The sequence below is a fragment of the Amblyomma americanum genome, chromosome 2 (assembly GCF_052857255.1).
Source record: "Amblyomma americanum isolate KBUSLIRL-KWMA chromosome 2, ASM5285725v1, whole genome shotgun sequence".
NCBI lineage: Eukaryota > Metazoa > Arthropoda > Arachnida > Ixodida > Ixodidae > Amblyomma > Amblyomma americanum.
The window spans coordinates 199767150-199792457 of NC_135498.1; the positions used below are offsets into that span (position 1 = coordinate 199767150).

General features: G+C 48.8%; 1 protein-coding gene across 1 annotated transcript in view; it reads left to right on the top strand.

Annotated features, from left to right (window-relative positions):
* The window catches only part of LOC144120327 (uncharacterized), a 257061-nt gene that overhangs the window by 190903 nt on the left and 40850 nt on the right, over nt 1-25308 (top strand). Inside the window, exon 10 of the mRNA XM_077652704.1 lies at nt 21698-21866. Coding sequence (XP_077508830.1) covers nt 21698-21866 — 169 coding nt within the window. The remainder of the gene's footprint in view (nt 1-21697; nt 21867-25308) is intronic.

Here is a 25308-nt window from a genome sequence, read left to right on the forward strand (position 1 = left end):
CGTTTCGACAAGCTCCTCGCGAGTCGGTGATTATGTATTTGGAGGAGGAGTCGGAGGCTGCCAGGGCGATGGCAACCTCTTCTCCGTGAATTGCTGACTAGGCCTTGAAAGTAAGGCCGTCTACTTTTTGGCCCCCGTGGACGACCGCGGCCGTGTACCATTCTTTAGGCGACGGCGGCTGCGTGGAGGCATGCAGAGGTAGAATCTCCAGCGGCGTGGGGGCAACGAGTTTCTTGACGCGGCCACTGCACTCGCAAAGTGAGCGGGCGGGCTTACGCCTTCTCACGTAAGACTATATGAGTAGTCTCAAGTGTCGCTGCCACCTTTCTTTACTGTGGCCTGCCGAGCTTGTAAACACGGCGGCCCTGTTCATGTATGGTCTCGACACCTTCCGTTTTCCCTCTCGGTTCCGGAACCGAAATGGGAAGGAACGCCCTTAGCCGGCGGCAACTCTTTGTCATATTTCGAAGGAAAAAAAAAGCATGCTCTGTAGTCCTTTCTGTGGTGCTCGGCACCTGTAGCGGCAACCTGTTATCGCAGTATCAGCTCGGTTGCACGAAACGCATGTCAACTGTTACCCAACTTGTTTGTACTGTTCATGAATTCGCACGCGTGAGCGGCCAGCTGCCTTTCGAAAGTCTTTTCGAAAGCTTTCAATAAAACGCCACATGGAAAGTTATTGTGCAAGTCAGAGTGTACGAATCTTCTCTCCTCTGTATTGCAGTGGAGTAATGCCTACCTTAGAACTAGGCAAGTTTGTTGGAATTATGAACTGCTCCTCAGAAATGATGTCCGTGAATTCTGGCGTGCTTCAAAGCAACGTCTTGTTGCCGCAATTGTTTTGAATATATTGTCACGCGTGAATGCGGGAGATCACTGATCACAAGAGACAGCGGCGGGCTTCGACGAACGTCTTGACCACAGCTCCAGAACGTTTCTTCTTCGTCTTCTTGAGGTGGCGCGTGCTTCAGGTCAGCGCTAAGCAAACATGCGGAATGTACCGTGTCACTGGCTCCCCGGAAAGAAAGAGCAGCGACAACGCCCGAAAAAAACGCCTGACCGTCTTTCTACTCTTGTCGCGGATTGCTGCCGGTGAACCCGTTCTTGAAGCTTCCGTATATCGTATCAGCGCATATGCCTACAGTGATGGCTTGACAGCACACCGTACGGAGCACAAGCGGCGTAGGCTGACCTGACATCGGCTGGTCACCTGACGACGTGAACATCGGCCCCTGCGTTATCGGCAACTGGCGCGTTTGTCAAGAAACGGACATATATAAGGATCGTTCATCAGCTGCCCAGCTCACTTGGTAGCAGCGAGAACGCCCGGAAACAACCCCTAAGCGTGTTTTTGCTCTTGTCGCAGATTCCCGCCGGTGAACCCGTTTTTGAAGCTTCCGGATATCGCATGTGCTTACGGTGATGGCTTGATCACACCGTACGGAGCACAAGCGGCATAGGCTGACCTGACATCGGCTGATCACCTGGCGGAGTAAACATCGGCCCCGGCGGCATCGGCAACTGGCGCGTTCGTCAAGAAACAGATATATTTAAGGATAGTTCATTAGCGTGCCAAGCTCACTTGGTAGCAGCGACAACGCCCGAAAACAACGCCTGACCATCTTTCTGCTCTTGTTGCAGGTTAGTACCCTGTGTGCACTTTTAGTCGGCTGTGTTCTTGTCGCTGCTGCCAGGTGCGGGTTTTCGCCTTCCAAAATCTTTTTGTTTGTGTGTGTGTGTTACTTTGTTGCGTGGGCCACGAGGAAATGGATAAGAACTTGGTTAAGCTTGAAGAAATAAGGGCAGATTTTCAAAAGCTCAAAGATGAGCTCCGCCAAGAACTAAAATTGTCACACGAAGCTTCTGAACGCGAGCTTCGTACGGAAATTCGCGAAATACGGAACGAGCTGAGAACCACGGCCCAGAGTATGGAATATATGGATTCTACTATTGAAGAACTGAAAACACATATAGATGCAGAAACTGCCAAAAACAGAGCACTGGAAACGGAAAATCAAGAGCTTCGTGCAAAATGTGAGGTACTCGAGAGGAACGCAGATGAACGCGACAAAAGAATAGTTGGCTTGGAGCAATACTCAAGGAATGCAAACATCGAGATCAAAGGCATCGAAGTAAAGAAAAATGAAGACGTTCTAGGCATAGTCTCTAAAATAGGTGATGCCATTGAACTTCTCATTACTCCAGATGATTTTGAGGTTTGCAACCGAATGTCAACTCGAAACAAAAATTCAAGCAACATCATCGTTCAGTTTAAATGGCGTGCGAAGCGCGATGCAACTCTCCGAAAGGCCAAAAAAGCCAGGCTTTCCTACGCAGACTTGAAATATGCCGACTTGGGTTCCAGTTTCGGTTCCAGGCCAGTGTATGTGAATGAGCATCTGTGTCCGGCACTCAAGAAATTGCTTGGGGCGTTGTGGAACTCGATTTGGTTATTCAATGAAAAAGTCTACGCAAAGCAGACAGAAAAATCAAAGATCATACGGATAGCAGGAGAACGCGACCTTTCACTGATAACTAGCACAGAAGTAGCTCAGAAGTAAAGTAGTAGACGAGCTGTATGGAGTATCAAGACTTTGCCCTACCCGAATCAGTTCCAACCCCTTCCTCACAGAGTGTTTCTCTCCTTCATATTAACACCCAATCAGCAACTAATAAAGAAGATGCCATCAGTAATCTTTTAAGCCAGTTTCATTTCAAATTAATTACAATAATGTTCACTGAAACTTGGTATTACGAAGGATGTAGCACATACAACATTGACGAATACATGCGCCTTTTTCTTAATCGACCAGGACCTAGAGGTGGTGGTATTGCCATTTACTCTGAAAACTCCAAAAACTATGAACTTATGCCGGAATATAGCAAATAAATTGTGGATTATGAAATATTATCAATACGCAACAGCAATGAAATATTTATTAGTTGTATACCGCCCACCCAGCGGCAATATGCTCTGCTTTCTGAACTTCGTTGAAGAGCTTTTGGAATATGTCTCAGCAATAAAATTACAACTAATATGTTCTAAAGATTTTAACAGAGATTGGCTAGTAGAGAGTAACACAGCTTTAGACTTTATTACCAGGCTGTCTAGGCCTGGTTTCATGAACACAATTTTTACGCCCACTCGTATCACACTCTCAACCGCGTCTGCTCTAGATCTAATTATCACGAACATCGAAACAAATGTTCAGTATGCCGGCACAGTCTCGTCTGATGTGAGTGATCATTGTCCTGTATTCATGTCTTATTCCAGCCACACAAATGCCAAAAAAGATTCATCTGCGGAAGTGTTCTCTTTTCAGTGCATAACACCCGATGCAATGGAATCGTTTAGAAGTGAGATAAATGTTTCTGATTGGTCTTTCGTACTCGAAAAAACGAACACCGCAGAGGCATTTTCGGCATTTATCAAAACGTTTGCACGGATATACTCAAAGCACTTTCCCTTTAAAGCTGGTAAACCATCGAAGAAATAAAAAAACGTGGCTGACGAGATATCACGCGCGAATGATAAAGCATAAAAACACTCTATATCACGCTTTTTTTTTGAGCGCGCGCACTGCAGAATCACTCTAAAATTTCAAGAAGTTCAGAAATAAACTCAGTGCTGACCTAAGGCGGGATAAGTTCGCGTATTATCACCAGCTATTCTCTACTGTTTCAAGCAAACACCGTAACGTTGCCTGGAATGTCATAAACAAAGTCTTGAGCCGAACTGGTTCACACTCAAAGTCTGATAGCATCATTGTTGACGGGCAAGAATGCACTGGGCAGTCGCTCGCCGATTACTTTAACCAACACTTCATCACTATAGGTCATTCAATACCCCCCGCGACACAAAAACAGGATATAGCCTTCAAGACAATTGACAGCTTTTTCCTCGAACCAACTGACTTAACGGAAGTGTACACAGCATTCAGTCAGTTAAATAACTCTGCTGCTTTAGACTGCGACAACTCACAAATCAAGCCCATAAAATATGTTTCAGGTTTGCTTCTGCCTGTACTTGTGCATATTTTTAATTTAATTTTTGAAACTGGAATTTTTCCCGATGAAATGAAGCGATCCAGAGTTTCTGTCATATACAAAGGTGGTGACAGAAGCACCCCAACCAATTACAGACCAATAAGTATTATTTCGGTTTTTTCGAAAGGAGCAAAAAAAATTATGTTCCCTCGTCTGTTAAGCAATTTTACAGCCAGAAATATTTTATACAAAGAATTACATAGCTTTAGAGCCGGAAGATCTACCGAAACTGTGATACTGACAATTAAGGAATTTGTTCGGTAAAATATTAAGAAAAATTACTTTACACTTGGCCTCTTTGTAGATTTCACAAAAGCATTTGATTGCTTAAACCACAACACCCTCCTAACTAAACTATCCCCGGTATGGAATTCGCAGAACACATCTTGAACTAATGAAGTCGTACTTAATGAACAGAACACAAATGGTATGTATGGGGAAACACCAATCAAGTTTTCTGCCAGTTAGTAAAGGTGTACCACAAGGACGCCTCTTAGGGCCTCTTTATTTAATATCTTTATTAATGACATTGTCCACATCAGTAGGTCAGTAAAATTTGTCATATACGCCGATGACTGTTCTATACTCACGGCTGGTCCGGATACAGACGTATTCATTAGGCAATGTGAAGACTTTCTTATTAACTCATCCTCCTGGTCGCAATCCTATGGCCTGAAAATAAATCCGAGAAAAACTAAAATATGGTATACAGAGCAAAAAATAAGACGTTTCAATCAAATCATGTCATAACCTATGAAGCACTGAATATTGATATCGTAGAATCACTTAAAATACTTGAAGTGACATTCAGCAGTACATTAAGCTGGGATTTGCATGTTGCTAATATATGTAAAAAAATCTCTGTAGCTGGAGTCCTCTCGCGTTGTCGCACATTGCTTTCAACACGCGTTAACCTCCAAATATACCATACCTTATTTGCTTCACGTATCAACTATTGTAATATTGTCTGGAGCACCACAAGCAACCTAAATAAACAAAAAACTTTACAATCCAAAAAAAGAATTACACGATATATCGGGAATCACGAATGCTTAGCACATACCGCCCCGCTTTTCGCAACCTATAAGGTCATTCCTGTCTTTTCATTATACGATATCAGAATTTTGCGTACATACTTCTCTAATTCATTTCGTGACTTTTTAATTGTCGCCGCTTTACTATAAGCCCCTAATAATTCGTATCCACACGAAACACAGAAAACTTGCACAAGAGCTCCTGCCATGTATATATATGGTGAAATAAATGAATTTGATTTGATCGTCTCGATGTGTACCCTGTGTGTTTGAAAACAGTTCACTAGGGGAAGCATGATGTGCACGTGAAAGTTCAGCTCTGCCGCTACCGCTCGTAGTAAGGCTTGAGATGGATAACGTGTACCACCTCAGGGTGCAGGGATCTCTGAGACTTCTGAAAGCCGTCAGGAACGACCTCATTGTTGAGGTCTCCAATTGGCCTGATCACTTTGTAGGGTCTAAAATACCGGCAGAGGAGCTTTTCGCTAAATCCGCGTCAGCGAATGGGAAACCAGACTCATACATGGTTTCCTGTTATGTACCGAGCATCACGGCGTGGGAGATTATAGTGTTGGGCATCTCGGCATTGTTGGTCGAGAATCCGCACTCTGGCCAGCTTACGAGCCTCTCCAGCGAGGTGCAGGAAAGTGTGAAGATCCGCATTCGGGTCGATGTCTTCCACATGCGGTAACATGGCATCCAGCATCGTGGTCAGGTCACGGCCGTAAACGAGACGGAATGGTGGCATGTTGTGACATTCCTTGTGTGCTGCGAGGTTCCGCGTTCCACGGCGCGGCGTAGACGGAGACCCAGATGACAGCGGCATCATCAATTACCCAGCCATGCACTTTGAGTGACGACCAGAACGAAGGGACCCGCCGCCGTGACAGCGGCATCATCAATTACCCAGCCATGCTCTTTGAGTGACGACCAGAACAACCGGACCCGCCGCCGCCGCCGCGGGGAAACAGGCTTTATCCTCCCCAATTTGCGCGGCCGTTCCAGGTGCGGCCCTCCCGGGCACATTCCAGGACAAGGGAATTGTCAGCGATCCAGAGCGCGCCGTACCACAGCCGACACTATGCGCTACCGCGAAGACAACATTCTTTCCCTCTGACTCAACACGTGAAGGGGGCGAGACCATAAGTGGGGTGGTATGTTTGTGCGCCCAAGTGAAAGCCCTAGCCCCCCCTCCTTCCCCTTTCGACGTGGGCTATCGCCGGGAAGGCACCCACAGCTTCCCGCCGTGCCTCGTGAACAAAAGCGCATTCCCAGAAGGGCCGTGACGGACACCTGTCATGGCGGACAGGCAGTACTCGCCAAGAATGTGGAAAGACAGGCGCTAGTGAATTAGCTCCGAAGAGAGAGCCTGTGTATACTCTCACTTGAGAGAGAGTGGTGGCGTTTTTGTTGTTTATTTAGTTTGTATTGTTAACAGACTCTAGGTTCGAGGCTAAGCCCAACCCAAGGGGTTGTGCCCATCTCGCATGTTATTTTGGATTGGAGAATTGATGCTTTGGGCGGGCCACTGGAAATGACCGCCCTTAGTCCTTTGTTAATCAAGTGCTTAAAAGCACATGTAAACGGATGCAGGCCAGTCTGAGCTGGGGCTCCATGCTTAGCATGTAATGTGATGCTACTTAGGCACAAACCTGCCCGGTCGATGAGTAAAGTAGTGCAAAGTTTGTTCTTTTGTAAATTCAGTTCTGCTTTTTTTCAGTTTAACTCTCTGTATATGTATGTTGTAAAATTATGCTCTGCTGTCATCATCTACAAGCTCGCCTCCTGTTCATCTTCCAAGCCGAACGACACTAGAGCAAGGGTTTGTGAACCATCCTCGAAGAAACGGACGACTACTGAAATTCTACTGCATACACGCTCAGGACGACATCGTTCGCCAAGAGGGCCTTCAGCGCCGAAGCCCGACGGCGTGCAGCTTCTGCCAGCAACCGCTCGAGCCCAACTCCGGAGCCACTCCATCGCCCCCATGAAGTCGTCGGCACGTAAGCTCGGACGCCCCAGCCTCTGATGTATAAACTTAATCATGTGTAATTATTGAATATACCTGTTTGTTTAAACTGAGCCATACGGTGTCTCTTTGACTCTCCGTCCCGTGTGGACCTGCGCATTATGGGGGTCATCACACTGGTGTCAGAAGTGGGGTCTCAAAAGCAAATGTCCTCTGAATGCTGTGACATTCATGACTTCAAAATTGTAATCAAAAGGGAATCACGGGACTGATTGTGGGACTTTTACCCCCATTTGAGAGGCTTGAGGCACTGGAGGGCTTGAAAAAAAATGACTGTATCTGAGGGAGCTCCCACTCCACAGCCGTCGCTCGGAGCAAGCATGCTGGCATTAGGAAGCGTCATTCCGACATTTACGGGAGATAAGACAGGGGTTCCAATCTGCGATTTCTTTTCCATGCTAGAAGAGATTGGGAAAATGGGGGGATGGTCCGATGCTCAAATGCTGGGAATGGCGAGGTGTAAGATGGCAGGAGCTGCTCATGATTTTGCCTGGCGAGACGAAAAAGTAAAATCCACAAAATCATTTGCGGAATTTAAGAAGCTCGCGTTTGAGCATTTCGACACTGAACCACGTCACGTGCGTGTACAGAGGTTCCGTGACGCCGGACAGATGGTAGGGGAGGACGTGCGAACATTTGCGTCACGGCTTCAGCGCCTAGCACGCGATACGTTATGCAGGGAGGAGGAAGGAGACCAGCTAAGGAAGAAATACGCGGAGGATATACTTAAAGAGGAAATGACCGCTTTGTTCGTGGCTGGTCTGCAAGACCCCGTGCGCCGGTTCGTGCTCTCGCGCAAGCCGAGCAATTTCGACCAAGCCGTGGAGGCCGCATTGGATGAGGAACGAAATGAGGCGTTAACGACAGCCGCAGCGAGAGTACGCGTCATAGAGAGAGCGGTGCTCAACCCTGAGGTTGCTCTCTTGACAGAGCGGTTAGATCGCTTGGAACAGCTGCTAACTCAGCAGGTAGAACGCCAGGATGAAGCGCGCGCTCAACAGCGCCCATTCGCTGGAAACCGGAGACCGCCACAAAGCTACAGGCGCGGTATGCGAGATTTTGAAGAAATCGTATGCTTCGCTTGCCAGGGTCGCGGACACATCGCCAGGTTCTGCCAAAACGTGCGCCGTGGGGAGCCACAAAGAGAAGCAGGCGAGACACGCCCTAAGCAAGCCGACAGCGGGGCTCCAGATACCGAGACAAAAAACTAGTTAGTCCTCCCCAGCCTGAGGAGCGTGGGGAGGGAGCAGTAGATGATGAGGTGGTGGTAGTTTGTGTGGCCGACGAGGCATGCCCTGTTGTGCGTTGCAAGTTAAATGGTTGTTGCATGGAATTGTTGATAGATACGGGGTCAAAGGTGACATTGCTTAAGGAGAGCAGTTTTAACACGCTTCGAAGGAAGGGGGACCGCGAGGTGTTGGAAGCGTCTGGTGGTATGGCAACCAAATTTGTAGGCATAACGGGGGATCCTCTTGGCATAAGTGGACTCTACCGGTTACACTTCTCTCTCGGCGGAATTGCATTGGAGCACCCCTGCTATGTATGCCCGGACGCGGTGTCTCTGCCAAACGGAGTGTCAGGTATATTAGGGCAGGATTTTTTGAGAAAAGGGAAGGTAGTAGTCTCATTCTCTGAGGAAGAGGTTAATGCGGGCGGCTCAAAAGTTCCGTTTTTGAACAGGAGAGGGGCTGAGATTCGCATTACCGATATTGACACCCGTCAAACAGTGGGATCATTGGAGAAGGTATATTCGCGGGTTGCCGTCCGGCTGGTCGAGGAGGCGGTCGTCCTTCCTTGGTCGGAGCACATTTTGTACGCGTTTGTGCCTTCAGATGTAGAGAGCGGCGCCGTGGGAGTGCTTGAGCCGGTCGACTCTCTCAGCAATGGCCTGAAGGCAGCCGCGTGCCTCGTGACAGTTAATTACGCCCACAGAGTGCCCCTACGGGTGGTTAACTGTAGCCAGAAGCCACTGAGCCTTCCCAAGAACAAAACATTGGCTTTCTTCACCTCTGCCGTAGAGCAACGTGAGCCCACCGATACGGTACTCGCAACTGTAGAGCATGCTAGTCCTTCGGCTGCTCCAAAGGTGTCGTTCGATCTTTCTCACGTAAAATCCAGGGAGAGGGAGGCTCTGGCTGGTTTGCTGAACGACTACTCGGAGGTATTCGCCGCGTCCAACCTGGATTTGGGCTGCTGTGGCGTTATAAAGCACAGGATAGAAACCGGCACTTCATCGCCCGTTCACCAGCGTGCGTACAGGATTCCTTACTCCCAACGTGAGGAGATGGAGCGGCAGGTGCAGGACCTGATTGATCGCGGCATTGTCGAACACTCAAAGTCACCCTGGGGAGCACCAGCACTATTGGTGGAAAAGCCAGATGGCTCGTATCGATTGGTAGTGGACTACCGCAAACTAAATGCCGTAACTCGAATCGATCCATACCCCATCCCCAATATACAGGAGACGCTTTCTCAGCTGGGCTCTGCCAGGTACTTCACGGTAGTGGACATGGCGGCGGGATTCTGGCAGATAGCAATGGATCCGGCAGATGCCGAGAAAACGGCATTCAACACGCCCTCAGGGCACTATGAATGGAAAAGAATGCCGATGGGTCTGGCCAACAGCCCTGCTGTCTGGCAGAGAACCGCTGATGTTATCCTGGCAGGTCTTCTGGGGAGGCTGTGTTTCGTGTATATGGATGACATTATCATATACAGTGACAGTTTTGATAACCATTTGCGCGATATTGAGCAGGTTTTGGTGCGACTAAGAGCAGCGGGTCTCAAGCTGAAGCCCTCTAAGTGCCAATTCCTCAAAAACGAGGTGAAATACCTCGGGCACGTTGTTTCAGCTGACGGCGTGCGACTGGACCCTGAGAAACTAAGGTGTGTCTCGGATTTTCCATCCCCGACTAGCGTCCGCCAGGTCCGGCAGTTTCTCGGCCTGATCGGTTACTACCGAAGGCACATAGAGGAGTTCGCCAAGCTGGCTAAGCCGCTCACCGCCTTAACAGCCAAAAATGTCGCCTTTCGCTGGGACGATAACGCGGAGAATGCTTTTGGGGCCCTGAAAGGAAAGCTAATGAGTGCACCGCTGTTGCGCCACCCGGATTTTAATTTGCCCTTCGTTATGGCCACAGATGCGTCAAAGTTCGCAGTTGGTGCCGTGCTCTCTCAGGTTATCGAGGGCAAAGAACATCCCGTTGCTTTTGCTAGCCGACAGCTGAGCCCCACAGAGCAAAAGTACGGAGCTACGGAAAGGGAATGCCTCGCCGTTGTCTGGGCAGTAAAGCACTTCAGATGCTACCTTTACGGCCGCAAATTCAAGCTAGTCACAGACTGCCATCCTCTGAAATGGGTGATGAGTGTCAGGGACCCTAGCTCGCGACTCGCTAGATGGAATCTACACCTGCAGGAATACTGCTTTGAAGTTGAGCACAAGTCAGGAAAGACGCATCTGAATGCTGATGCACTCAGCCGCACAGCTGCCGTGGCAGCTATAGATGAGTTTGTCCCCGTAGTCGACCCCGCCGAATTACGCACAGAGCAGTGCAAAGATCCGGACCTGAAGCGAATAATCGAAAGCTTAGAGGACGCACCGTCTCACCACGAACAGCTAGGTTATTTCATTGGCAAAGACGGCACCCTGTGTCGGCGCACGAGGCCAACCAGGAAAGGGAGACCAAAGAAAACCGCTTGGGAGAGAGTCGTCATACCTCGGTCGTGGACAGAAAGGGTTCTTCGCGCGTTTCACGATGCGCCATGCGCCGGTCATTTTGGCGTAGCGAAGACACGCAGGCGTGTGGAGCGTTTGTACTTTTGGAGTGGCATGCGACAGGATGTTAGAGACTACTGTGCGAAGTGTCATTCCTGTCTCGAAAGAAAAACACCCAAGGGACGAAGACCAGCTCCAATTCAGCCGTTCCCTGAGGTTTCGGCTCCCTTCGAGCGGACAGGTATGGACATAATGGGCCCATTGCCCACGACCACTTCCGGAAACAAGTACATTTTAGTATTTGTCGATCACCTTTCAAAATACGCGGAAGCGGTAGCACTCCCAGATCAGAAGGCAGACACGGTTGCAAGAGCATTTGTCGAACAGATCGTGCTCCGACATGGACCCCCGAGGCAACTCTTGACAGATCGGGGAACGAACTTCGTGTCGCAGCTAATGAGGAGAGTTTGCGAGCTGCTTAAGATCGCTAAGAAGCAGACAACACCGTACCATCCGGCTTGCAACGGCGCGGTGGAGCGACTGAACCAAACCGTGGCCGGGTTCCTGTCGCATTTTGTTTCGCGCGACCAGCGGGACTGGGACTTGTGGCTCCCGTATGCAATGTTTGCCTACAATTCCGCAGCACACGAGAGCACGGGCGAATCGCCATTCTTTCTTCTCTACGGCCGAGACCCGGACCAGCCTAGTGAAGTGCCAGAGGGCCCCCGTCGTGTCCCATACGCTTCACTGGACGACTATAAGGTTGAGCTAGAATCGCGCTTGCAAGTGGCGAGGGACATCGCAAAGGAGTCCTTAAAGAAAGCGGCGAAGCGCAGGAAGGAGGTGCACGATCGCAGTGCTAGAGACGCGCCGTTTGATGTGGGGGACAGCGTGTACATTGAAAACTGCCAAAGGCAGATTGGGCTAGCTCGTAAGTTCCAGACGAAGTGGAGAGGACCGTGCGAGGTTGTCGAGAAGCTTTCTCCGGTAAACTTCAGAGTCCGCGCTTGATAAGGATACACGCAAATCGCCTCAAGTCGGCACCGGTTCAGTATTCACGAAATGAGGAAAGGGAAAGCGCGGATATTGATGGGGACAGAAGTGAAGCGGAGCGCGCAGATAGTTCGCAAGAAACGCCCTCTCCTGCATTTGTTCGGCAGGAGCCCGAGGTGACGGCCGGAATGCCACCGGATTTACTTCATGCATTGCTAGAAGAAGAAGCGCGCGAGGTTGCCGCGCAGATAACGCCAGGAGAGGCTCCTGCCACGAGCCCTCGCGAGTCCCAAAGCAGACAAAGGGGCACAGACTTACTTAGTATGACTCATGAAGGCCGATATCCGCTGCGAAATCGGAAAGCTAAGTCGGACTAATGGCGTAAACAGAGCGGAGTTGTGAACTGGTTAGAATTGTGTAATGCCGCAGCTCATAACATTGCTATATGCGTATGTGTTAAGTTATCGGAGTTAATAGTTAAACCTTTCTGTCATTAAGTAACACCTTCACAGGAGAGCATGCGGAGCGCATGCAGAACCTGCCCTACTTCCTTTCGTTATCTATATTTTTGTCTGTGCCGTGATCGTGCTAGAAGTGGGAGCTCCTTTCTAACTGTGGTAAATTTATTTCGTCCAGTTTGGACTAGAAAGGAGAGGCTTGGGTGCTGAGTTTCATGTTTATCTGTAAAAGAAGATCAGTGCTGCCCCTGGAGACGCCAGTTATGACAGCGGAGGCATTGGTGTTGTGCAGTGGTGTTGAGTGCAGCGAAAAGTGTTTTGTCGGACGCACTGTGCGAGGCGATTCAGAAAGACAAGGGGAGCTGCAGGGACTCAAATGTTCGGAGAACATTCTTCTGGAGGGTGAGCGAGTGTGACATTCCTTGTGTGCTGCGAGGTTCCGCGTTCCACGGCGCGGCGTAGACGGAGACCCAGATGACAGCGGCATCATCAATTACCCAGCCATGCACTTTGAGTGACGACCAGAACGAAGGGACCCGCCGCCGTGACAGCGGCATCATCAATTACCCAGCCATGCTCTTTGAGTGACGACCAGAACAACCGGACCCGCCGCCGCCGCCGCGGGGAAACAGGCTTTATCCTCCCCAATTTTCGCGGCCGTTCCAGGTGCGGCCCTCCCGGGCACATTCCAGGACAAGGGAATTGTCAGCGATCCAGAGCGCGCCGTACCACAGCCGACGCTATGCGCTACCGCGAAGACAACATTCTTTCCCTCTGACTCAACATGTGAAGGGGGCGAGACCATAAGTGGGGTGGTATGTTTGTGCGCCCAAGTGAAAGCCCTAGCCCCCCCTCCTTCCCCTTTCGACGTGGGCTATCGCCGGGAAGGCACCCACAGCTTCCCGCCGTGCCTCGTGAACAAAAGCGCATTCCCAGAAGGGCCGTGACGGACACCTGTCATGGCGGACAAGCAGTACTCGCCAAGAATGTGGAAAGACAGGCGCTAGTGAATTAGCTCCGAAGAGAGAGCCTGTGTATACTCTCACTTGAGAGAGAGTGGTGGCGTTTTTGTTGTTTATTTAGTTTGTATTGTTAACAGACTCTGGGTTCGAGGCTAAGCCCAACCCAAGGGGTTGTGCCCATCTCGCATGTTATTTTGGATTGGAGAATTGATGCTTTGGGCGGGCCACTGGAAATGACCGCCCTTAGTCCTTTGTTAATCAAGTGCTTAAAAGCACATGTAAACGGATGCAGGCCAGTCTGAGCTGGGGCTCCATGCTTAGCATGTAATGTGATGCTACTTAGGCACTAACCTGCCCGGTCGATGAGTAAAGTAGTGCAAAGTTTGTTCTTTTGTAAATTCAGTTCTGCTTTTTTTCAGTTTAACTCTCTGTATATGTATGTTGTAAAATTATGCTCTGCTGTCATCATCTACAAGCTCGCCTCCTGTTCATCTTCCAAGCCGAACGACACTAGAGGAAGGGTTTGCGAACCATCCTCGAAGAAACGGACGACTACTGAAATTCTACTGCATACACGCTCAGGACGACATCGTTCGCCAAGAGGGCCTTCAGCGCCGAAGCCCGACGGCGTGCAGCTTCTGCCAGCAACCGCTCGAGCCCAACTCCGGAGCCACTCCATCGCCCCCATGAAGTCGTCGGCACGTAAGCTCGGACGCCCCAGCCTCTGATGTATAATCTTAATCATGTGTAATTATTGAATATACCTGTTTGTTTAAACTGAGCCATACGGTGTCTCTTTGCCTCTCCGTCCCATGTGGACCTGCGCATTATGGGGGTCATCACAATGTTTGCCGTTTCCTGTACGGCCGTATTTTATGCGAAGGTTACGAATGGGAGCACTTCGTCCCAAGTTTTGTGCTGAACGTCGACATACAATGAGAGCATGTCACCTAGCGTTTTGTTTAATCATTCCGTTAAACCTTTCGTCTAAGGGTGGTAGGATGTCGTCTTTCGGTGGTCCGTGTGACTGTGGCGTAAAATCTGCTGCAGGAGGTCAGCCATGAACGCTGTACCCCTGTCGGTGATTAGGATCTGCGGTGCACTGTGACGCAAAACGATCTGATGGATGAAAAAGTTTGCCATGTCAAGGGCTGCGGCGCTTGGCAGAGCTGATATTTCGGCGTATCGTGTCAGGTAGTCAGTTGCCACGAAGATCTACTTGTTACCCAAATGAGAAAGATGGAATGGGCCCAGCATGTTAATCCCAATCTGCTGGAAAGGCCGCGATGGTGGTGCTATAGTCTTCAAGAAGCCAGGTGGCTTTGCTGAGGGCACTTTGCGACGCTCACAGCCTCGGCACGTTCTGACGTAGCGTGCCACTTCCGACTGAAGGCGGGGCCAGTAATACTTCTTTGATCCTTGCAAGCGTGCGGGCTACACACAAATGTTCAGAAGTCGGCTCATCGTGTGAAGCTTGAAATATTTCGTCACGTAGGCTCGTCGGTATGACAATAAGTTATTGCTGATTGTTTGCGGCAAACTTTTTCTTCACAAGGACACCATGGCGAATCCAGAGTGACGCTACCGAGCACTGAAAGCCTTCGGGGCAGTCGGGCGGGTACCGTTAAGAAACTCCATGAGGTGCCGAAGTTCCGGGTCGGCGTATTATTTTTCAGCGAGGCTCGATGCACTGATCGCATTTAAGGCGATGTCGTCGTCTTAGTTACCGTCCTCCGTTGGGGATTCGACCGGGGCGCGCGAGAGGCAATCGGCATCCGAGTACTTCCAGCTGTTCTTTACGCCACTGCCTTGTCGTATTCTTGGAGGCGCAGACTCCGTCTGAGAGGGCGGGCTGACGGATCTTTGAGGGTCACGAGCCAGCAAAAGGCATGATGATCCGTAACTGCAGTAAAACGTTTTCCATAAAGGTATGGTCGAAATTTCGACGTCGCCTGCACTATCGCTAAGCACTCTTTCTCAGTTGCTGAGTAGTTAGCTTCAGCGTGAGAAGAAGAGCGGCAGGCATAAGCGATGACTCGTTCGCGACTGTTGTGGATTTGAACCAGAACGGCACCCAGGCCGACGTTGCTTGCGTCAGTATGAAGCTCCGTATCGGCGTTTTCGTCGATGTGAGCCAGAACTAAGTGTGCTGGAAGGTGGCGTAGAAGAGTTTCAAATGCTTGTGCTTGAGGGGCGTCCCACGTGAAAGGCGTGTCTGTCCTCGTCATACGCGTCAAGGGCTCGGCGGTTGGAGCGAAATCTTTCACGAAGCGACGGTAGCAGACACATAATCCTGGAAAGCGGCGGACTGCCTTTTGGTCGTGCGGTGGAGGGAAATTGACAATAGCTTTGGTTTTGTCCGAACTCCCGAACTCCCTCGAAACTGACGAAGTGACTAGAGAACTTAAGCTCAGTGTAAGCAAAGCGGCATTTCTCATTTTTTAAAGTAAGCCCGGAAGACTTGCAGCACAAGTTCGAGGCGCCGAAAGTGCTACTCAAACGCTGGGGCGAAAACAACAACGTCATCAATGTAGACGAGGCATGTCTGCCACTTCAGGTCTGCCAGAGCTGTGTCCATCAGCCGTCGGAACGTTGCGGGTGCAGAGCACAAACCAAATGGCATCGCCTTAAACTCATATAGCTCGTCCGGAGTAATAAATGCGGTTTTTTTCTCTGTCCCATTCATCTACCTCGATTTGCCAATATCCTAATTTGAGGTCCATGGATGAGAAATATTTTGCACAGCAGAGGCGATCGAGAACATAGTCGATTCAAAGAAGGGGATAAACATCTTTTTTTGTTACTTTGTTTAGGCGACGGTAGTCAACACAAGAGCTCAGTGTACCATCTTTTTTCTTCACGAGGACGAGTGGTGCTGCCCAGGGACAACGGGAGGGCTGTATGACGTTTCCTCGAAGCATCTTCTTTATTTGACGGATGACTGCGGCTCGTTCAGTGGAAGACACACGGTAAGGTGACTGTCGGACTGGGTGCATGGCGTCATCCGTAATTATCCGATGCTTGGCCAAGTGTGTTTTTCCGACGCTGGAAGAAGTCGAGAAGGTATCGTGGTAGCGCTGGAGGAGATTACGTACTTGGCCACGCTGCTTCGGCGAAAGCGCGGGGTTAATGTCGTACTGGAAGCCGGGAACACCGGTGTAAACTTCTGTTGACGACACCATGGCAAAGCTGGGCGCTTATCGAATGTCGGCGATACTATAAATGTGGGACACAGTGGTCCCAAGGCTGAGATGTCGGTGGCCACCTCCAAAATTCGTAATCAGTATTTCGGTTTCTCCGTTTTCGGGGCAAAGGACCCCTCTTGGGAGGACAGGAAGACAGCGGTCGAAAAGCATAATTTGTTTGCTTTCGACGACACCTTCAGACTTCCGCAGCGTATTCGCGCCGACAGATACCGCAACACTCGAACGGGGTGGAATGGTGACGTCATCAAGGATGTAAAGAGCCGCGGGACGTTCGGATGCACTGTGGATTGCGTTCTCGGTGGAGAACGTCACTGATTTTGATTTAAGGTCAATGACCGCGCCATTTTCTGTCAAAAAATCCATTCAGAGGATTACTTTCCAGGAGCACTGGTCGAGTACGACGAAGGTGGCCAGTTACGTGTCCTCTTCGATGGTCACTCGTGACGTGCACTTGCCAGAAGGGGTGATCAAATGGCGCCCGGCTGTACGGAGCTGTGATCCAGTCCAAGGTGTGATCAGCTTTTTCAGTGTCGCGGCAAAAGGTCCACTCATTACCAAGTAGTCGGAGCCGGTGTCCACAAGTGCGGTGACGTCGGTACCGTCGATTGAAATGTTCAGATGAGCAGTTGCAGCCGTAGGTGTACGGAACATCGCGGAGTGCGCTCACGGCTGCGGTGCGGCACCAGGCGGTTTCGTTGCGGCGAAGAATTGATGTGGCGAGGCGTGTTATCGGTCTGGTGATCGTCGGTCCGTCGTATAAGCGGTCGGTCATGTTTGTGCAGCAGTGGAGGATCTTGGACATGTCGCAGGAGAGCAACCTTGCCCCCAAAGGTTGACGCTTTTAGTTTTTCGAAGGGGACTAGGAGACCTGCGCGAAATGTCGGCGGAAGAACGTCGCGGAGACGAGAACGACGTGGATACGGCGACCGAGCATAGTACGGTGGTGCTTCGGGTTCCGCTTCCAGGTAATCGCTTATTTCTCGAAGCCATTCACCACGATGTGGTCGGGCGCATCTCCACTATATCCCTGCAGACCCGTACGTCGGTAACGACCGCTGCGGTAGACGTGACCGGGCGCGCCGCAGTGATAGCACAGAGGGCGCTGATCGGCATACGCCAGGCGTCGCTCTTCCGAGGGGGACCTGAGAAGGATGAGGAAGGAGTGGTTGGCGGCGAATGTGGACAGGTGTATCGGGACGACTTGGAGGCGGCGGTGGACGGCGAATGGCTGCGGCGTAAGTCATCATCTGGGGTGTTTTGTTCGGTAGAAGAGGGTCTGGCGGCGTGAGCGCCTGTTTGACCTCTTCACAAATAATTTCCGAAATGGCAGACACCTGCGGCGACTGCGGGGCTGGAAAGAGCTTTTGAGGCTCTTCGCGTACGACGTTCCGGATGGTCTCCCGAAGGACGTCGTGGCTAGAAGCATCGACACCACTGGTAACCATCAGTGACGGCGGACGCTCGCACTGTCTGGATCGCATGTCGAGCACCTTGTCCATCGTAGTGGCTTCGAAAACAAATTAAGCGACTGTGCTCGGTGGTCTTCGAACTAACAAAGCGAATATCTGCTCCAAGGTGCCCCTCATAAGAAAACGCAGCTTCTTCTCTTCGGACATGTTGGGTTCAGTCCGGCGGAAGAGCTTCGCCATGCCCTCGGAGTAACCGAGGACGCTTTCGTTTGGTAGTTGGACGCGTGTCTGGAGAAGAAGCTCGGAACGTTCTTTCCGGAGGACGGTGTTAAAAGCCTAAAAAACTGAGTCTTGAAGGAACCCCACGTTGTTGTTGGGGCCTCTCGGTTCTCAAACCAAGTACGAGCTGCACACTCCAGCGATAAAAACTCGTGCTGCAGCTTCGAGTCGTTAGCCCACCTGTTGTATGGGGCTACGCGCTAGAACTTCGCAAGCCAGTCCTCCGGGTACTGGCATGGAAAACTTTGAATGTGGTGTCTCGCGTGGCTGCTGCAGCACGACGGACGGCGAAGGGATGGCATCCGACATGCTGACGGGGGTTTGTGTGGACACTGATGGTGGCGCCGAATCGGAGGTCAGTGTCCTCACGGCCGGACGAGACTGCAGAGGCCCGAACTCTGGTTGCAGTCCTTGCAGCCGCCGGCTACCTTGGTCGGTGGGCGTAACTTCGGCTTTCAAGGATTCAGGCGGGCTGGAGTCCTCCGGAGGGGTCCTGGGCATGGGGTGCGCTATCCCGCAAACCTCCACCAAGATGTCACGCGTGAATGCGGGAGATTACTGATCACAAGAGACAGCGGCGGGCTTTTACGAACGTCTTGACCACAGCTCCAGATCGCTTCTTCTTCTTCTTGAGGCGGCGCGTGCTTCAGGTACGTGCTAAGCGAACATGCGGAATGCACCATGTCAATATATCAATGACTTGAGTGATCACTCACCCTGATGTTCTATCTGATTTTTTTGCGAGTGACTGTGTGATTTTTAAAGAAATTGCATCACCAAATGATCATATAGTGTTACAAAAAAACATGCAGCCTATTCAAGAGTGGTGTATGCGTTGGGGAATGCAACTTAAGTCAAGCTTATTTTTCTTTTCGTTAAAAATATAGGGGCCAGGACTAAAAGCTTTGAAAGACAGCTTGACAAGTCCCTGGCCCCCTACAGTAATTGGCAGAGCAACAGCTAGGAGGAACATAATTTTGGAAAGACGCACAATTTTAAACACCGAAGAGTTTCGAATTATTACTTTTGTCCGTATGAAACTAAGACCCATAGTAAAGCACAAAAAAAGAAAATAAACACGTCCTGAAACTAAATCTTAAAATGAGAATACATAGAGATAATATTCTAAATACAAAGCAACACTAGGCTCACAACAGTTGTTCACGGCAAATAAAGACCAGTTTGGCGATTAGACTCTTTAACTGCATCGAATCCAGTTGCATTCAACTTATTCATTAGTTTCGGCACCGTGTAGCATAATGAATGATTGGGTGTATGAATACATGCGAGGCACTGAAACAAGATATTTTTCTTTGTGTCGGGTTTGTGGGTCCCGGACAGTTCTTATAAATCTGGAAGATTTACGGTAATACTTACATTAGATTTTATGAAATATTTATAAGCTAAGGTTATCTTTTAATGAAAAAAGAACACAGAGAGGACATTATACTTGAAGAAATGCTTTTTGGTTGGATGACAGTAAGACACGCCCGCAACCTACCGTAATGCTCTTTTCTGCAACAAGTGTAATTTGGATAAGTTGGTTACCCTTGTGGTACACGAGACTAAGTAACAGTACTTTAAGAGCGGTAACAAATGCGCGTTATATAACAAGAGTTTTATTTTAGTAGACACCATGCATCTTGTTCGGGCGATGGCGCCAACTGTTGACGCAACTTTTGAATGTAAGTAATCTTTTTGGCCGTTTAATGTAAGGTGCCTTGAAAAGACCACTTCGAGTACTTTCACGGAGTTAACAATTTCAACTTTTTCTGTTCCCAAGCGTACGCTCAAGGCATCCGGTAATTCCTTCCCTTTTGAATTTATTGAACTGCTTTTGTTTTGCGTGTGTTTATTTTTGAGTGGTTTGATTTTACCCAAGTGTCCAAGTCCAGAAGCGCCATTTTTGCCCGCTCCTCTACATCTGCTTGCGTACTTCCGTTTATGAAAATGATGGTGTCGTCCGCATAGGAATTAAACTTTACGTCCTGAGTGCAGTGTGCCATATCATTAATACAAATAAGGAAGAGTAGCGGCTCAAGTATGCTTCCCTCTGGCACGACGGTATGAACGGTTTGAAAAGAAGAATTATTGTTATTTATTTCGACATATTGTGTCCTGTTGCTAAGGTATGATGTAAGAAGAGCATGTGGTGTTCAATTACGCCGACTTAATACCGACAAAGCTGTTCTGTGGCGAGTTACAGGGAAGAAAACGATGAGCAGCGTTTCTTATTTACTTAACAACAATTTTATAACAGAAGTAGACACGTACAAATACCTTGGCATCACGCTCATTAATAAGCTAACTAGGTTTACTCACGTATCTGCTATTGTTCTTCAGTTCTGAGAAAGCTATTGTCTTTGAAGACGTAACGTGAGGATGCACCCCTTCAAGTAAAGCATTTAGCTTGTAATGTCTGCGTCAGAGCCAAACTCGACTATGCCTCCAGTGTGTGGGTTCCGCATAGTAAGCAAGATATATTGCAGCTCGAGCGAGTTCAAGAGAAAGGCTTCACGCTACACCTTCAGTAAATATAGACGAAATTATTCTCCATCCTTATCGATGCAGCAACATAAAATAGGCTGTCTCGAATCTCGTGCAAAATTCAACCAGCAGGCATTTTTGCACATTTGCCTTCCAGGTGATTGAAAATTAAACTTGCCGGATAGCGTAAACCCATATTTCACCACAAAGAATATGCGCACACGGCCTCAATATCTAGCCTCAATTTTCGGAAGAACAAACCCGTTTAAGCACACTTTTTTTACAAGAACAATAAATGAGTTGAATTCCTTGCCCTCGACACTTTAGCAGAAATCGACATTATTAAAAAAAGTAGAGCGTCAATTCCTGTGTTGCTAATTGTATTTCGCTCATTATTAATATCCTTGCTGTCTTTTCTTTTTTATATACGAATTTTTTTTGTCATATGCTCATTATGTGTGAACTTGCGTTTTGTCACAGATACCGTTCCTACTTACCAACTCGCCCAGTCCTCAACCTTGTTGAATACCGTTCCTACCTGGACCATCTATATATATGGTCTGCATTCTCTGCAAATAAATAAAATAAATAAGAACATAGAACTGGTCATTTTGATACCGTCGTTTATAATCGCAGAACAGCTGACATGAAAGTAGCACTAAAGTAGCGAATGGTAATAAACGAAATCGATGCAACCGACGTGTTCGCTACTCGGTCGTTTATCATAAAACATGGCAGCGGACAGGAAACACGGAGGACATCGGTGAAACAGTTGCCACAGGACAAGCGCCGAATGGGACGTGCCATGGAATAAGCGTTTGTCCTGTTATTCGATCTCGTCCCCGTTTGCTTTGCCATGTGATCGCAAAAGGAAGCTTATGGAAGCAGCATCATTACAATTTGCGACTGCCTTTAAAAATTGTTGGGAAGCAGCACTGAGCTCCGTCGAGTTGGAATGCCAATGGGGGTCTCGAATGTCGCTGACTGAAATGTCCGCAATTCCTCGCGTGGCACGAATAAAAAGTGATCCGCAAACATTTGTGGGCACTTCAGCTAAGTTAGCGGTTTCCTCTCGCAGGGCCCTGCATCGCCAAAATCTGTGCTCAAGGATCCCAAACGCAAGCCGCAACTGGCCAAAAAGACCGTGCTTGAAGAGCCACCACAGCTGAGCGGTATAAAACCCAGCGAGTCTTCCGTCAGCGCCACAGGCCAGTCACCATCTGGATTGAAGCGCAGACTTTCTGTTGGTAAGCTGCACGGAACATTTAGTTTTTCGCTATGTACACGGGGACGGCGCTTCGTATGTAGTCTCAAGAACTGCGATTTTTTTTGTCCTAAGTTTGCCAATACCGGCAATTATACACGTGCGGTCCGCCTGTTACATCTATAATTATCACCGTAATTGCTCACATAACACAAGCGGATTATTGCTCTATGATTCAGTACTTTGCGTTTAGACGCCGCCTTTTCATATGTTGTCGCTCACCGGCGAGCTTCAACGCCCATTCTCAGAAATTCTGGACAAGTGCATTTCATCAACGGGAAGTTGTTAATGAACACAATTTATTGCTCCTAGTAGTTTTCTGCTTTGTATTGTCAAAAACGCCTACCATAGGTAATCTATAAGAGTCTTGACTACTCTGTGCGAGCCAAGGGAAAACATAAAAAAAAATTATTTTGCTACGCGTTGGAAGGTTACACCATTCCTATCTATATGTTCATACCAGCAAGCCATAATATTCCGCAGCTGGCTCACAAATAAAACTGATGTCCATTTAATCTGGACTTGACATGTAGGCGGCTTCCCCAAGAATAGGAAAGTCACCATGCATCTGGCAGGTTTTCCTCGAAAAATGCATTGACCGTTGCAATCCAAGATATCGTTCGAGGGGACCTCACTGATTGCTTCTATAAACATAGCCATCGTTGCGGACTCGACATTCGTCTGTGTGTCGCGTCCATCCAGGAAGTTGGTTTCAAAAGTGTTGCCCATACATTTTTTTTCTAGTATGGGTGCTCTTAACTAGCCTCATCTCGTTTGAAAATGTATCATTAAACCAACAGCGCCATACGAGACACATTAGGACAAAGCAACAGACGAACACAGCGCTTAACAATTGCAACAACATACTGCCAACATGCATAGAGACAAACAAGGCGACAAAGACACTCCAGGACAGGCGAGATGAACAAGTCTTGATGACAAGAGCAAGACAGTTATCAGGCTTCTACAACAGGTTAACAGTGAGGTAAACCTTCGATTTCAAGCAACCAAATGATGCGGCATGCTTTCCTAAAGGCTATTCGACAATAGACCATATTAAAACTATAAGTCTTATGATAGACAAATCCTCAAAATATAACCAACCCCTACACGTAGTCTTCACATATAAGGATAAAGCATTTGGCTCAGTTGAAAACCTCAATAGTCATGACGGCATTATGGAATCAGGGTGTGGATGAACCTTATATCAAAATGCTGGGACATACCTATAGCGGCTCCACAGCAACCATCGTTATTAAAAAATCAGCCATAAAATTCCAATAAAGAAGGATGTCACGCCGAGAGACACGATCTCGCCAACAAAATTCAGCACTTGCTTACAAGAGGTGTTCAGAGGATTGTACTGTGGAATAGTTTTCGATAACAGGCAATGAAGAATACCTTAGTAATGTGCTATTCGCTGATGGCATTGCCTTGCTAAGTCACTAAGAGGAGCATAGCATGACCAACGACTTAAGCAGGGAGAGCAGAAAGATGGGTCCAAAAAAAAAAACACGCAGAAGACCAATGCAAAGTTAAACTTACTCGCGAGGAAGCAGCAATTTGCAATTGTTACAGATGTGCTGAAAGTGGTAAGAGAATACGTCCTCATAAAGGTGCACTGAAGAGGATTCTCGATTTGCCTTTTTAGCGCGGGAACTCGATCAACACGATTCAAGCATTCTGAAAAACTTCAAATTATATTGTCCTGTGCGGCCGATTTCCTTAATTTAAGTCGAAATAAAGGTCCCGGCTCCCTCCTTTTTTTCAACTCAACGCTGAAGGTAGGAGAAGTCAACCAAAGCATAGAATGCCTTTCATCCAATCCTGTGGTCGCTTTGCTTTCGCTTTTGATTTGTTTTTTTGGGTCTGTGTGAATAAATAGTTTCAGTCGCAGACAAGATAGCCACAAATTAGGCCCACGGAAATAAAAATACGCGTGGACTCTTTGATTTACGTGTCACTCCACCGATGGCAGAGCGGCAAGCCGCCACGGGATTGGCTGGAAGGCACTCCACGCGTTGGTTGCCTCCTCTTACCTTCAGCGTTGAATTAAAAAAAAAAAAGGCGGGAGCCGGGACGTTAATCCGATTTAAATTATGGAAATCAGCCGCACAGGACAATAGTATGGAGCTTCTAAGAATGCTCGGAACGTGTAGATTCAGTTCCCGCGGTAAAAAGAAAAGAAAAGTGTACCTTTGGGCAGGTCGTGACCGCAGATTCATATCACGACAGGGAAATAACAAGAAGAATAAGAATGGGGTGGAGCACGTATGGCCGCTTCTCTGAGATCATGAATGCTTGTTTTCCAATATCCCTCAAGACAAGAGTACATAACAGCTGTATTTTACCGTCACTCACCCATGGGGCAGAAACGTGGAGGCTAGCTAAAAGCTAGCTAGCTAAAGGGTTCAGCTTAAGTTAAGGACAACGCAGCGAGCTATGTAAGGAAGATGGCTGCGGCTCAACTCGGCTGAGCCAGGTTATGCGGACAGAAAGGCTACCGAACCAGTGGAGACGTTGGCAGCATCGGCTCCCCTTTTCGATTGAGATACTCTTGTTGCAGCTGCTTCTCAAGACGTACCTCGCTTTCTTTAATCGAAAGCGGGGCGAGCCCACCTTCGCGACTTACCCCTACCCAGCGCGCCCCCACGATGGTCTGTGCCGTAGGGATCGCTAGAAGCAGTCGGGCGCCTTCAATGCTCATACGAAGCACTCGTGCCGCCGGTGACCGCTTCTGGCTCCATGTCCCGCTGGTGTCTAGGCGGCGAGCGCTGGTCTTTATTCACGAAGAGCGAATCACGTGGTTTATAACATTACTCAACTGGCGAGAGCTAGCGGTAGGAGCGGCGGTCGGCGCAGCGGCGGAACGAGCGGTAGCAGCTGCAACAAGTGACTTCGTGTGACGGAACAGCCACACCTGCTGCGAGCCTGAAGTTAGAGGTCAAATCCAAGCGCCATTTGACCATTAGCTTTGCATGCGAGAAGTAGAGCTTTTCGCTCCAAAAATGATAGATGTAAAGTTAAGAGAGAGGAAGAGGGCAGAGTGGATCACGAAAGACACGCGAGTTAATTGCATCCTAGTCGAAATAAAGCGGAAGAAATAAGCTTGATTCAACACGGCATGTACTGCGAAGGCAAGTTAACCGCTTGTATCGGCACTGTCCTATGGGCACTGTCTGCGAAAGCTATGGCTTGCTTGGTGCATGAAAGGCCACGCTCGCTCGCGTTCCAGGGAACTCTGGTACTTATGCGTGCACTAACGACATCAGGAGCACCGTTACGCCATCTATCAAGGGTTTAAGAGCGGAACAAGGGGCTTCGCTCGTCAGTGGGAAATGTATTAGAGTTGGCGGAAATATGCTGTCTCTTCACTGCGCAGGTATGTTATTTGAAGAATTCTCGATATTTGAAATCAGGCAAAC